The following is a 15,197-nucleotide window of genomic DNA, read 5'->3' as shown; positions in this document are numbered from 1 at the left end:
GTTCTAATTCAATCATCTTGAAATTCGTTCTTCCGTGTTATAGTTGGAGTTGAAATTACTTAGTTGTATAAACGATATTGGAAGCGAGGCCAAATTTTAGTTTTTTATCTCTTTTAAGCAGTATGCACTTAAAAACATTGTTTTATAATGATTATAATTTACTTCTATGAAATAGATTGAAAGATTTAGTTAAACCTTTAATATAATTATGTATGAGTGCCATATTTCGAACCATGCTTAAAATTGTTAGTATTGATTAAAAAAATTAGTAGTTTACTCTTGTTTCACAGTTTAACTAAATTTTTATTGGGCACTCTTATTAGCAAATTACAAGTATAATTAGTGCAAATACAACTAGTGTGTTAAAAAATTAATACAATACCCTCTTTCTTTGATTCGATTTTGTATCGGTTAGTCACAAATAATCACCATTCATTAGAGTATCGAATTAAAGAATGAGGTAGTGTTTTTAATTAAATAATTCCTTTCGCAATAAAATTAATTACGTGAAATGAAATAACGTTTTAAATAAATAAATATGTATAATACATGAATTTATTTTAAAATCTTACAGTAGAGTATATGGACTGATAATAATTCCTTATAGTTTTACAGCCTTCATATTATTCCCGCAATATTCCACCAAATTAGTAATAATATTATTATTAATAAATAACTGTGTACTATTCTTAAATCCATCCTATCCTAGCAAGCTATGATTAGACCGCCGTCTTTAGTCCAAGATACAATAGGGGATCGGACTAAATTTATTTTTATTACGTCAGATGAAGAATTGTCACTTTACGAATAGGCAAGTGTTTGTTTTTAAAAAACTTGACTAGTATGTAAGATACGATATAATATACGATATAATATCCGGGTACTTATGGTACTACAAGACATATATTAGCAAAGTTGTTGCGGCTATTACAGGACACTGAGGAGGAGGAGACAATGTCTCATCTTCTCTGTCACTACCCAGCTCTTTCCATGAGAAGATGGACTTACTTGAGTCAGCCTCTCTTTGCGACCTCTCCGACCTAAAGTCCGTCGACGTTAAAGCTCCTTTGCTGTTCTTAAACAGCTTCAAATGGTTCATGGAGTTGTGGCCGGGAATGGGCCAACTCCATCGGTATCACAACGGACCCTATGGTCTAAGTATGTCCCACCCCAGGACAGCCACTCTAACCTAACCTAACTTGACCACGCAAGATATGCATGTTTAAAGTTCCTAATTTTAAACAAAGTTGCAATCTTTGATTGCAACTTCTTTGTTTTTTAATCAATTTGAATTTCACTTTCAAATTTGTCGTAGTACCAAGTCTAGTTAAACAATTTTATAGGTAATATGGCCAACTCGACATCAGAATTATCCCCTACTTCAGTATATTAAAAAGCTGAGGTAAAGTTACATTTTTCTTTTTATTCTAATACTATGGCAAAAAATGACAACATATGTTTGAATATTCAGACTCTTGAAAACGCTAGTATCAGAGCCTAATAATGGATAATAGCCTAATTTATTAATGAAAATATTAAATAGAGAATCAATAGAATAATCACTTTTTGAATGATGTCATATATAATGTTAGTCGCCATCTAACTTCAATATACGAAAATATTTATTAACTAGATCCTTTAAGTTATGGCTAGCTACTTACTTCTATTTTTACAAACGTATTTGTTATAATTTACACAAACTTAAAAAATGTAAATATTTTACTTTAAATCCATTTTTTCATTACTAATTAACATTAACTAGATTAACAATGAATTATCATTAGGTCATATACTCTTTTGCTTGTGAATAAAACATAAAAATTGCTTGAATACATTATGAATGTCAAATTCACTTTATTAGAAGCCATGTTTGAAAGCGTTATATTAATTATATTGTTATATAATTGCAAATAAATCTTATAAGACATTGTTTTCTGTAACTATTTACAGTATTTTTTTTTTTTTTTTATAAATAGCATGAATTGCATTTAGACTAACATTTCTAACATTTTCGCGCACAAAAAATATTAAACATCCACCTAATGTCATCGTCGAAAAAATGTGATAAATAATATACAAAATTGTTTGACAGACTTAAAAAATCTATACTCTTTTACTTAAAAGTATTTATCTGAACTATTCACTGATCGTCGCCCACTGAATCATCAATTATCTATCATGAATAAATGTTATCTAACATTTGCATATGCTATAGGTCAAGTAATAAATGATTGTTAACTGTCATTTCAAGACCTTTGCACATAGAAAATCATATGCTTGGGGTATGATAAAGAAATCCCAGTATCGCATTCGTGGCTCTTGCGATCAAGATAAACTGAAGTGACTTTTTACACTTCAAGTTTAATATGAAATTACGAAATATTGTATAGTTACAGAATCCAATTATTAGAATGCATTAGTAAAATTGAAAGTTAATATTAGTCGCATATTTACATGCTAATTAAATAAATATTAGTTAAGAACAATATTAATTTCGGTTAATTTAAACTAATATTTAATAGTTTTTAACATAAAAACTATATATTATTATTACTACAATAATTTTTGGCTCGGCATTATTAATACTGAATAAAAGAAGATATTTTTTCACTATTTTGTACTTAATTTTTCATATGATACATCTTATACATGATTCAACCAATGGACCATTTTGTGGACAAGTTGAATACAAGTTGAACAGTAAGACTAGCTAAATGTCAATGGTCGGATTATGAAATTTAAAACAAAATTCTTGTCTTTTTAATTCATAGATTTCATAACCATCCCATATTGATTAATAATGGATTAAAATTGTGTAATAGTTTATTTCTTGTTTAAATTGTTTTAATTTGTATAAATTATTTTGAATAATTTATAAAATAAATGAAAGACTACGGAAATTAAGGTAAAGTAAGCTTTATACAAAAATTTTATAAAGCACACAAACAAACACACTTGCAAATCGGTTCAAGTCTTGTTGTGTGTGAATGCTAGAGCTGTAACAAATCGTATGTACCGAATACGTTACTCACGAATTTATCTCGTTACTCAAATTTGAAATCCATGACATGAAACCTTACCAACTGAAGTGTTATTAGGTAATATAGATCAAAATTAACGAGTAACGTAACAATACGATTGTAACGGGTAACGATTATATTAGTAACGAATGCATACGGACATTCAATTTCTTGTTACTTTTACAGCGCTAGTTCGTTGGTATCATTATGGATTAAGAGCAAGGTCCAAACAAATTATTTGAATTTACTAAAGCTGATCATTTGAGGATTGGTTAAAGTAGCTGTGTACACACACATACTGCGGTCAGTCAAGCGAACGATAGAACAGGGATCAAATATATACTATCGAAACTGTTATGATTGCCGTGGTATTTAAACGGATTTACTAAAGCTTAAAATTGTTATAGAGATTGTATATTACATATAAATAACAGTTGTTATTACAATCAGTCAGTTAAATGTTTGAACATAGCTGATCAATCAGGACTCAATCTTATTTATTTATTGTACATACATTAGGGATGACTGCCCAGCTCTGTTCTCATATTTAACTGACTGATTGTCATAACTGTTATGGATATATAATATACAACCTCTATAACAATTTTCAGCTTAAGTAAATTCATTTAAATTTCACGGCTGTCATAACCGTTTCGATAGCATATATCTGACCCCTGTTCTACCGTTCGCTTGACAGACCGCAGTATGTGTGCGAACACAACTATTATAAGCAATCCTCAAATGATCAGCTTGAGTAAATTCAAAGAATTTTTCTGGCCCAGCTCTTCCATCATTAACAGACAAGTTTGTTGACCAGTCAGCTCTTCGCCGAATCGGGTAGACAGTGAAGGTGAAGGTTGTCTTAAAAATTAAGACAATAGAGTTCACTTTCATGAACCACGACTCCTTTTAATCTAGCGCAACCTTTATATCCGTAATCTTTCAATATATTATTATTTATAGTCACTAGATCACAAATAGAACAAGTTCTTGATATTTTGATTATGGTTTAAACAGTTTTTTTAAATTATGTTTCAGAACAATTTGATGATAATATATTTGAATTTTAAATTTTTTGTATATATATTGTATATTTTGATTTGTTTACTATTGTTTTATACTTTATTTTCTAAATCAATTTTATGGTATATTTAGAACCTTTTGGAAACTGGTAAGAATCAATAATATGATTAAAAATTTTATTTCAACGAAGAATACGCTTTTTTATGATTTTATTCTAGATATATTTTTATTGTTAATTTTTATTTATTTGAACACTTCGATTAAATATCAGAAATTGCCTTAAATACTTAATGGATTTCTCCATAATTGGCAATATTTTTTGTAATTGTAGATATGTTCATGAATTTTTTTTTTAATCATCAGTAGGTTTATTGTCGTATAAATTAAATAAATTTAATTTTTCTGTAAATCGAAATCTATTGCCCTATTTGCAATTTAATCTTATTAAATATTTTTAAAAAACTTTTTTAAAACCAATAAACTAAGCATCATTAAGTGAAAATCAACTATGTTTTTTTAAAAATAATTTTTAATGTATGAAAATATTTTAAATACTGGTTTCTTCTTTTAGTCTGGTTTCTTTATCAGAATTGTATCCATTTTCAACCAAAGGATCGCTTAAACAAGTGTCCACACATTTCCTAAAGATCATTTTAAAACATTAAACTATTCACAGAACTTACATATCTGAGAAAAGGTTAACTATTTCTTAATTTAGCCCGAAACATTAGAGCATATCAATGATTTAATGATTTTGTTATGAATTACATAACAGCGGAAGTACTCTACTCAGAAGAATGCAGGAGCTTTATTAGTGAAATGAGAAAATTTACACCATTCCTCCAACTACAACGATGTATTTAGTTTGAGATATAAGTAGCCATTACATAAGAAATTATGTGTCATAATATTTCTATCGGAGACATTAATTTTAAGGATTTAAAAAAAATTATATAATGTCCCATTATAATCTGTTCTGAATACCGAAAAAATATTGATCGGTGATTTTCACGGCTTAATCAACTCAACATATTAAAATTAATTGGAAATTATTATATTTTCCTTTTCTGTAAAGTTAACCAATTAAATTGCAACAAATTAAACTGTACTATGGAAATTGAGTAGTTTTAAATCAATTAAAACAAATCGAATTGGGAAGGTAATTAAAATCGATGAAGAATCAGTAGGATTTTGGTAGAAAGAACAGAAGTTTTTTTATGAGGTGTATTCTAAATTTTTTTTAAACAAAATAATGAAATATTTGCGACAAATCGATTATGTAAGTACAAATGTATCATATTCTACACAAATTGAAAGTTAGAAGTTTTTCTTTTTATACTCCTTCAACAAATTTGTATTCTTTTTTATGGCTTGTTACGGAAAATATCTTAAGATTGTAGAATATTTTTCTTTAAATATATAAGTTCTATGATAATATCAATTCGAACTCACGAACGCTCGTCATGAATGCTTTCAAAAGACAAACACACAAGTACCTATTCGAAAATATATATTCAAAATAATTATATTATCTATATAATTTTTTTTTTCAGTTTCATTTTTCTTTTAAATTTCTGTACATTATCAGAAAAATAATTTAGATCATAATATCACACTTTTCCTATTGTTTCCCAAGAACCTCACAGATAGTCAATACAATCCAAAAAAAACTTAATAAGAACTTATTCTCCATCGAAATGTATTTTCAAAACTATTTGCAAACTGATTCTTGTTAGAATTGATTGTCAACAGTTGCACATAGTTAATGGAACGGAATCTCAAATCAAAATGAACAAATGCATGGCAGTATTACCTTGAATATTTTATCAACAAATAATAAAAATGTACTGTATTATTTTTATTTATAGAATAACATTTGATCGTATTCACCAAATAAGTGAAAAACGTTTTTTCTTTGGCACATGGTTTACAGTAATTTTTCTAAATTTATCAGCTGATATACCCTTTCGAGGTTTGAATAAATTTACCTGTAAGCCCACTTTTATTTTCTTTGTGAGGGCTCCTTGTGGGAATACTGCTTGAACCTGAGGTACAACAGAACTTGATACCATGCCTCCCTCAGGTCCAATAGCATGCACTTCTTGTCGTATTCGTGATACTACAGCAAAATATTGTGGAAAATCATGAGTCAAAATTCTTGTAATACGTCCAGATGAAATGTCTTCTAGTTGACTTAAATCTGTAAACGTTTACAATATATTATTATTCTAAATAACTTTGCTCAATTAAAAAAAGTTATCCATTTTTTATAGTATTACCTTCAGCTTCGAAACTTTCATTTAAAACATCTTGGACAATATCTTCTGAAGCTTCTATTACATGTTCTCGCCATGTTTCACCATTATCGGATCTTAGTATAACAATTTCACGTTCTTTACCACGTAAGGCAGCAAAATGAGGCACTTCAATTATTACTGGCCTGTAATTTATATAGCAATTATAGTTGGTTCTATGAACAGTCTTTGAGAAAAAAAAATCATACCCCAAAAATTTGGCTCCAACTGGCCCCAGTTCTAGGACACGGCTTGCTAATGCTTCGCCTTCCATTAACGGAGGTGGATGAGGAGTTCGTTGTGGTTTCACATATCTACATGTAATTCTCGTGGGCATTCCTGCGCATCGCGGTGGTACAATTACACGTACACCACTATGTCGGCAGCCTCGCATGGCACCTCCACGTGCATCAACCAGAAACGAAACGAGGAAGCTGGAATGTTGAATACTTTATTAGTAGTTTATCGCTTAAGAAAGCGATGTACTTTTTTATAACAATGCGTGAAATCGAAATAAAATTAATATGTTTTATAAAATAAGCGTGCATTTAATAATTAAATACTTACTTCTTCCAATGTAATTTACTAATCCAAGGATGCAAATACAAAAAAATGACTGATTAGTACTCTAACATTGTGACTGAAAGATTCATTTTTTGGGCAATTTGAATGGAAGTAATATATAATGTCTTAGGATAACACAATATGTTGTGTTTTGCTATGACAATATGTGTTATCTATTACACAATTTAATCCCCCCATATTTATGCGCATATATAATTTGATACTTCCCACATCTAAGTGTCACTGTATTGTTGAAATAATTTGATAAATAGGTTTGTATTATTATTTTTTCTGTTTAAATAAAGACAACACAATATTATTTTTGCTATTCGCTACCCAATTAAATCAATTTACACTCGATTATTGTTTTATGATAGTCCCCTCTATATTCTAAAATGACACCTACTAATTTAAGGAATTTGATAGGTTTGTAGATTCATAAATCTTTCTATTTTTCCCATAGCTACATCTCCCGACTCAGGCCTCAGATAGAAATTTGGTAAAGAACTTTTCCATTTGTCTTGATAATCTTAATTTACTGGTATGATTTTCTGCTATCAATAACAGAACATCCTGTATAATGTATATAAAGTTGTACATTATTTAGGTGCATTAAGAAATCCGATGTTTATGCCTACTTGCAAGTTGAACTGTACTTAATAATGTTCCAGCACCCACTTCTTTAAGAATGTGACTGGAGACTGTTTTGAAAACTTTTAGTAGCAACGCATTGCCCGAAAAGTTTAAAAATAACAATGAAACTTACCCAATATTGATTGGATGTTTAATATCAATATTATCAGGCATGTATTTGTTTGCTGTATATTCAGAATAATTTTGATTTATATGTTGTGGACTAATTGCATCGTCCATTGCTTGTGGTGGAAGCATATTTTGATCTCCACTAACTACCATACGATTTGAATCGATTCTTAACTCATCTCTTGTTACATCAATAGGTAGCGAATCATCACCAAGTGATTTCATTTCATCTACCGTTAAGTATCTGTACGGTTGATCACTGAGCATTGTATCTTCACCTGAATAGTCACCTAATATTAGTTATTATTAGAATTTTTTTACGAAACATTTTTATTTGACAAACAAAATAAATATTTTTTAAGGATATCAAATAGTTTATCTGGAGACTCTCTGTTTTGATTTAATTATCGAAAAAAATTCATTATAAATCCGTTAAATTCATTAAACTGTGTATTTAAAGTTTGTTTTTTATTAACTTTATTTTAATTCATACATAAAATTATTCATTTTGCTTATCAGATATTCTTAATAATAAGGATATTATTTATGTATGGGTACAATAGCATAACACCATCGATTATAGTACTCCGAATTTTCAAATTGAAATGCATATTTGATTGCCATACTGCGCAACACATCTGAAGGACTAATAGATCAATGAGCCTGATCTTTCACAGGAAGGCGATAAAATCTGAATCTTCTTCTAAAAAATACGAATTAATTTCTGAATAAAATCATTTCTATTGTAACAATTTGCACATACAACACATATAGAGAGCGCTAAAGAGAAAAAGTCTATATCGACTAAAAACTATCGGACTAGGCTATCGACTGCCATAAATCTTGGGTTCCCCAAATGGGTTTCGTTTTGCGCAGTGAGCCTATCAAATATGAATTTTATTTTTAAACACCCTATATTTTATGGATGCATTAATATCGCAACATTCTTACGGATCGGATGCTTAGAAAAAGTGTCGGCGACCACTTACAATATCATCTTCTATTTTTTTTTCAATTCGGATTTTTTGAATAACTATTACTGATCGTTTCTACAAATAAACGTTGTTTGAAAAGGGAGTAAGAACTCCAAAGAAACCAAAGCATTATTTAAATAAGTATAAATTTGGTTATTATGCTCCCTTAACAGATGAAAACCAGCGAAGCTTGTAAAATTTGCTATTGTACCTATTACAAAAATGTTTATATGCGTTTAGCAATATAACATCGAAATTTGTGTGTATACTACAATTAATGTGAATGAAATAGATAAAATAATTTTTATTATAAAAATTTTAATTAAGAAAACTACGTAAGAAGATAATATGATTATGATACGCTTATAAAATATTGAATCTAATAACATAAATAAAAATCTCACTATAGACGAGATGAAGTTAACGATTATCAAAAAACTTAAAACCAATAAGTATAAGATTCGTTTTAGAATTAATATCGATAGAAGTACAGTTTTGGAGTATATTTTTAGTAGAAAGTAAAATAGAAAAACTCTAGGTGGTACCGATGGCGTTGCTTAACCTGTGATTAAATTGTTCAACAGTTTTCCCTCTACAGAGCTCGTACCTTTGTTCTTAAATTGATCTAAATAGAAGGGAAGTTAATGCTTGCACAAACAGTATTCACAATGAAAGTAAATTCAAAATAACACAGATCAGAATGGTTATGGTTGAAGTTTGTTAAAAGGAGTATGAAAAGTTCCTTCTCCAGTCAAAGAGATTAAAGTTGAGCTATTGTAATTTTTTAAATCAGATGTTTTGATATAATTGCATTCAGTTCAACTTAATTAAATGCCGATATCTTATATAAAAATTGTTAACTCTCCCATTTAGGTCCCGTTTCCTCCTTTGTTCCAACATAACTTGTACGGAAGAAACGAATAAATATTCAGGGTAGATAGAAGGGCGGAGTGCTTTATTTGTGTTCAAAGTCTATTTCTTTTAAGCGGTTTTATAAGAATCTAAGCTTAACGTCGACATAATACGAGTGAGAAATTCACTGCGTGGACAAGCAGACTTATGGGAGTTAATCAAGGTGACAATAAATTTCAAGTTTCTACCATTGTTAAGAAGTACGAGAAGAAACCTTACATGAAATAAAGTCTTTGTATTTATGTATTTATGTATATATGTATTATATTTTTAATTTTTTCTTCCGGTATTTATTTCCCCAAATAAAAACGAATCTTATACCTTAGGTCAGTTAACAGTTTCGCTAAGGCCACTTTCACTTCTAGAAAGCAAACATTTTCTAGTTTAAGGTGCCTAGAGGATTAAGGTACATACAAATAATGTATGATAATATGAAAGGCTAAATGTATAATGGAAAAAAAGTCCTGACAATGATAACTTTTAGTTCCTAATGAGTACAAATGTTAAAAACATTAATGAAAACAGCACAAAAAACAAAATTAAAAAAAAAATTAATTCACACACACTATTTAAAAGGGGAGGGGAGTTATCTTTTTGTAAAATATTCTATTGTTTTTTTTTTTTTTTAAATCTAAATTTTATTGTCTAGCTAAAGAATTTTAACGAATCTATCTGCCATGGATTTAATGAAATCTATTTATTTCCAATTTAAACAAAATTCTATTTAACTTAAAATGTATTAATTTGTTGGAAATAAGAAGTGTTTTTTTGTTGGAATGTATAAAGCACGAATTTGTATCGAAAGTATTCGAGACCTCAAGCATCTGAACAGTTCAATCAGATTATCTCAATGACGATCTTCTCAAACTTTATAGAACTTTAGTAATGTTACTATTCGTTCTTTCTACCACTTGCAGTTGCCTGAGATTACGAACAATGACAAATTTTCATTTTCTTTTATAGATATTAAGATGAAAATTCATCCAACTATTAAATGTATAATGTTTTAAGTACATTCTGTCTAGTGTTTTGTGAAGTTTCTTCAAAATAAATAACTAATAATATTCTATATTATAGACAAAAGAAGCTAAGACTTTAATACTGATACAATAGGTCATGATTACTGCCATGCCCATGGTAATAAATATCTAGTATAACTATCTTAACGTCATTTGCTATAATACAGAAACGACAGGATGGGACATAGTAACGAAGTGTTTTTCGATCGGGAAGGAATAACGAAGTGTTTTTTGATCGTATTTCGCCATTAGTTAATTGAGGAGTGTGTGTTTTATCGTAAAACGTTCCATAACTTGAAGCAGTTTTTTTTTAGTTGCCGTCGTAAAGTGGACTTTAGAAAAACTCATTTTCGCAAATAACTAATTTGTTTGCAGTGACGAGTTGGTCCCTGCAGTAAAGAGGTAATAACGTCAGAAATTCAATATCAAAGCTAATGATTCTGTTCCCACCCGAGATAAAATCTGACGATGTATTAATAATCTTTAAGCAGAATTAAACAATGAAAAAAAGTTTGTTTTTTCTTCATTATTCAGCCCAAGCCTGTTTACTCAGCGAAAACAGAGTTATTTCGATTATTATTGGATCTTTGGTGAAATTGCCCGAGATTTACTTTCACGATGTTAGAAATTTAATTATAACAACTGAAAAAGAAATGCTTTAAAGAACTTATTGCGACAAACCAAAAACTCTGTTTCTTATGATTGAGGACTTCCCGTTAAAAACAAAATTATTACACCCCAAACTGTATAAATTATTAAATTTGAAGTATGTAGATATTGTAAAATATGTTGATAAGTTTTCCTAGAATTCTCAAATGAATGTTGTAAAAAAAGTGTGTAAGTACGTTTCATATAACCTAAAGAGGAGAATGTCAGTTGGAACTTACGCGTAAGTAATGTCGAGCCGTTGTAGTACGGCAGATAGACATGCTGGGTATGGGGCGGCTGTCCGAAACCGACCATCGCGTCCATTTCACCTAACCAGGTAATTACAACACAATAATGTTTCATGCAGTTTAAATAACAAACAAAAAGCTCAAAAATAAAATAAATAAAAAATTAAAAGTGTTATATGAATTTATATTTATATGTTTAAATATTAGTTCCACATTTATAAAACCAAAAAAATAAAACACTCTGAAATGAATTATGAATATATTTGGATGAACTGGTCATATTTTTCATAATATTTTACGAGATAGACAATATATGGTCGAGATGTACAGAATTGAACATTTAAAAAGTTGTATGAGACATTTAAATTGCAGTTGATTCAATTTATTTATAGATTAATTTTAATTTAACGCAATGATAAATTTCTAATATATTCCTATTATTTCCGATATTTTATCGACTTTTTAACTCCCGGCAAAAAAGTGGTTTTATTAGTTCAACGTTTCTGTGTGTTTGTTTCAAAGGTTTCGAGAGTGTTCTTAGAAGTTTTAAATTCGAGTCTAGGGGTCCTTATAACGTCTAAGAAAGAGCTGATGATCTAGAAAAGGTTGAACACATTTTCTTGAAACGTAGCTAAGAACACTCTATGCAAATTACGTTCCAAATCAAAAACCGTTTAGAAGGTACGATGACGCAAACGAATCAATCAGACCTGATTTTGTGTCGGTGGTTTATTTAAATTTGGAATTTATATATTAAGAATAGTAGCAAAGTAAGGATTAAGAAAAGTATATTATAAGTGTATCTAAATTATTAGGTTTATAATTACTGTATTTAAATTTTTTAATAGCGTTCCCAACATTGGCCTCTTGATAATTTATGACGCAAAAATTAGAGCAGATTCAACTGAAGAAAAACGATATACTATGATAAATGTGATATTCTCTTGCAAAGTTGATGCAAACGATCAGATGAATATTGAAACGACTTACTTAAGGAACAATATTTCTTCAGCCTCTACAAAATTTGATCTCTATTGTATTTAGACTATATGTTTGAGTAACGAAATTGAACTTATCTTACATGTTCGGAACTCTGATACTTGTCATAATATCGGCAAGTTTCAAGGTTTGAATTAAACAGCAATATTAGTAGAATTAGAGTAAACATAATTTGTAATTTCGAAATCGTAACAATTATCTTTTAAGTCATTAATCAATAAATGGCAAATATATAAAATGATTGACATGAATTTCCGATATAATAATTATACACAAAAATACTACTTTATTTTACAATTCCTGCCTAAAAAATTTTTTTTATCATTTTAGTCTCGATTATTAGAAAATTATCATTACGTTAATTTTATTACTTGTAAATTTTAAAATTGAAAATGAAACACTTAAAGATGGGTAATATTATATCACGAAATGTTTTTTATACTTCGCCTTGGACAATATACTAAAAAATAAACAAATTCATGCAACAAAAAATGCAATACAATGGAAGCTTGGTGCTTTATCAATTTTAAACAACATAATAAAATTTTGATACCGATAGAAGAAAAATAGTCCAATTTTTTTTTACTTTTTAAAAATTTTATAAGCTATGAAATTCAGTGATAAAGGTTTGAATAAAATTAAATTTAATAAAAAAAAAAAAAAAAACAAACAAAAAATAATTTGGAAAATAGTACAAAAGGTATTGTGGAAATAAATATTTTTTTTTTACATAAACTAAAAAACCATATTAATTTGAATAAAAATAATCTTACCGCCTTCTTCTTCTGAATCTGACATGAAAGTTTCGTGCATTGCTTCAGGTGCCACAACTCTGTATTTTTCTTCAGAAATAACAGCTTGAGTTGCGGTTGGATCGGTTACTTGTTTTAATGTTTCCATTACAGTTATATATCCCAATTTTTGTGCAATATTATGAGCAGTTTGACCATTCTATAAATTATATAAATATAAATTCGATTAATAAAAAAATTTAAATCAATTTCTGTAATCTGAGTAATTCTAGACCCAGAATTTGAAAGAAAATTAGAAACATTCATAACTTTAATATCCGTTATTAGATTAAGAAAATTTCAGAAAACCGGGAAAAATTAACTGATATTTTTGAATATATACTGGAATTGAATACTTCTATAGTGTGTTAGACGTTATGTAATACATGTATAATAAATAATATTTAGTAAGGTAAAACTTATAGCTTCTATAACACCGTAATCTAATAAACTTAAACTTTTTTCATTCGAAAAAACGACATTTATGTAATTATAATTAAAGCTGTACAAACAACTATAAACAAAGTGATTCTGATCTTTGGTAACTTCCTATTACTGTTCATAGATGGCGTTTTTTTAAATATTTTAAAGCACAGTTATTACAATGTTTTAAGTTTTTACTTCCGTCGACAGGCCCCACGACTGTCTTTTTTTGAGTGCCTGATAATTTTTATGAACTGACTAATTTGAAAAATTATTTGATATTATACTTACATTGGTGATAGCATTTGGATTTGCACCATTTTCTAATAAAATATTAACAATATGTGTATGTCCTTGTTGAGCAGCTTGATGTAGTGGCGTGTAATCAATACCAGTGGTTGTGTTTACGTTAGCGCCATTTTGTAAAAGGAAACGTACCATATTCGCTTGTCCAAAATGGGCTGCTACATGTAATGGAGTGTAACCAGCTTTGGTTTGAGCATCGACCTGTGCTCCATTCTTAAGTAAAACTTGTGCAACATTTACACGATCCTCCTGCGCACATAAATGCATCGGTGTCAAACCATTTTTCGCATGATGATTTGTATCTGCTTTATGTTCAATTAACAATGACGACATATCTAAATGACCTTCTTGTGAACTTAAATGTAATGGTGTAAATCCAGATTTACTTTCTGCATTTGCTTTTGCACCGTATTCAAGTAAAGTTGTTGCAATATCCATTTGATTTTTTCTAGCTGCAATGTGTAGCGGTGTGTGGCCATTTTTAGCTGTAGCATGGGGAGAGGCACCCTTGTCTAACAGTAATAATGCCACATTTTGATGATCGTAATGACTAGCAACATGTAATGGTGTTACACCATTCTTTCCTTGAGCATCAACAGCCGCTTCACGTTGTAATAACAATTTCGCAACTTTCATATTACCATATTTTGCTGCCAAATGTAACGGTGTAAAGCCTTTCTTCGTTGTTGCATTGAGTGATGCATTGTTTTCCAATAACACTGATGCAACCTGTCAGGAATAAAGACTTATTTTAATAACTTTTCAGAAATAATTAATAAATCATGCATACAAAAAAACACACGCAATTCTGTTTTTAAGAATTTTGAATTGGGGAATTATTAATATTTGGCACAATTAGTCTAAGAGTTTAGTAATGTTTAAAAATTGTATGATTGAAGTTATGCCAGCCCTAACATCTTTTAAAATATAGTTTTGCTAAATCATATTCCGTAAATAGAATATAGGATTGATCTTTACTGTAAGTTTAATCGTGGTCAGTTTTGGCTGCCCTTTAAGTGAAGATCAATCAACTTAGTTTATCATATTATGTTAGGACCGGCTGTGTGTCTTAATTAAGCAAAACAAACCAAAATAAAAGCCGGATAAACACACATATATTGAAAAAGTGATACGTACCTCTATGATAAATTAAACTGAGCCACTTTTAATCACTTTAATATACGCATGTGCCAATTATTAATAAATTTCAATTG

At 29.1% G+C, this 15,197-nt stretch overlaps 1 protein-coding gene across 12 annotated transcripts in view; it reads right to left on the bottom strand.

Annotated features, from left to right (window-relative positions):
• Positions 1–15,197, bottom strand: part of LOC123299234 (ankyrin-3-like) — a 184,131-nt gene that overhangs the window by 117,547 nt on the left and 51,387 nt on the right. For 5 of the 12 annotated variants that reach the window (XM_044881543.1, XM_044881553.1, XM_044881544.1 and 2 more), the window contains exons 9-16: positions 13,969–14,712; positions 13,237–13,414; positions 11,456–11,545; positions 7,668–7,953; positions 6,905–6,922; positions 6,547–6,771; positions 6,323–6,483; positions 6,032–6,243 (exon numbers count right to left, since the gene is read on the bottom strand). In XM_044881543.1, coding sequence (XP_044737478.1) covers positions 6,032–6,243; positions 6,323–6,483; positions 6,547–6,771; positions 6,905–6,922; positions 7,668–7,953; positions 11,456–11,545; positions 13,237–13,414; positions 13,969–14,712 — 1,914 coding nt within the window. Of the gene's footprint in view, positions 1–5,929; positions 6,244–6,322; positions 6,484–6,546; positions 6,772–6,904; positions 6,923–7,667; positions 7,954–11,455; positions 11,546–13,236; positions 13,415–13,968; positions 14,713–15,197 lie in introns of those variants that run through there. The other 7 variants (XM_044881545.1, XM_044881547.1, XM_044881549.1 and 4 more) reach the window with 7 other exon arrangements.

The sequence above is a fragment of the Chrysoperla carnea genome, chromosome 4, assembly GCF_905475395.1.
Source record: "Chrysoperla carnea chromosome 4, inChrCarn1.1, whole genome shotgun sequence".
NCBI classification, from domain to species: Eukaryota; Metazoa; Arthropoda; class Insecta; order Neuroptera; family Chrysopidae; genus Chrysoperla; species Chrysoperla carnea.
Note: the sequence above shows the minus strand (reverse complement) of the source record. Positions and strands in the feature narration are given on the sequence as shown.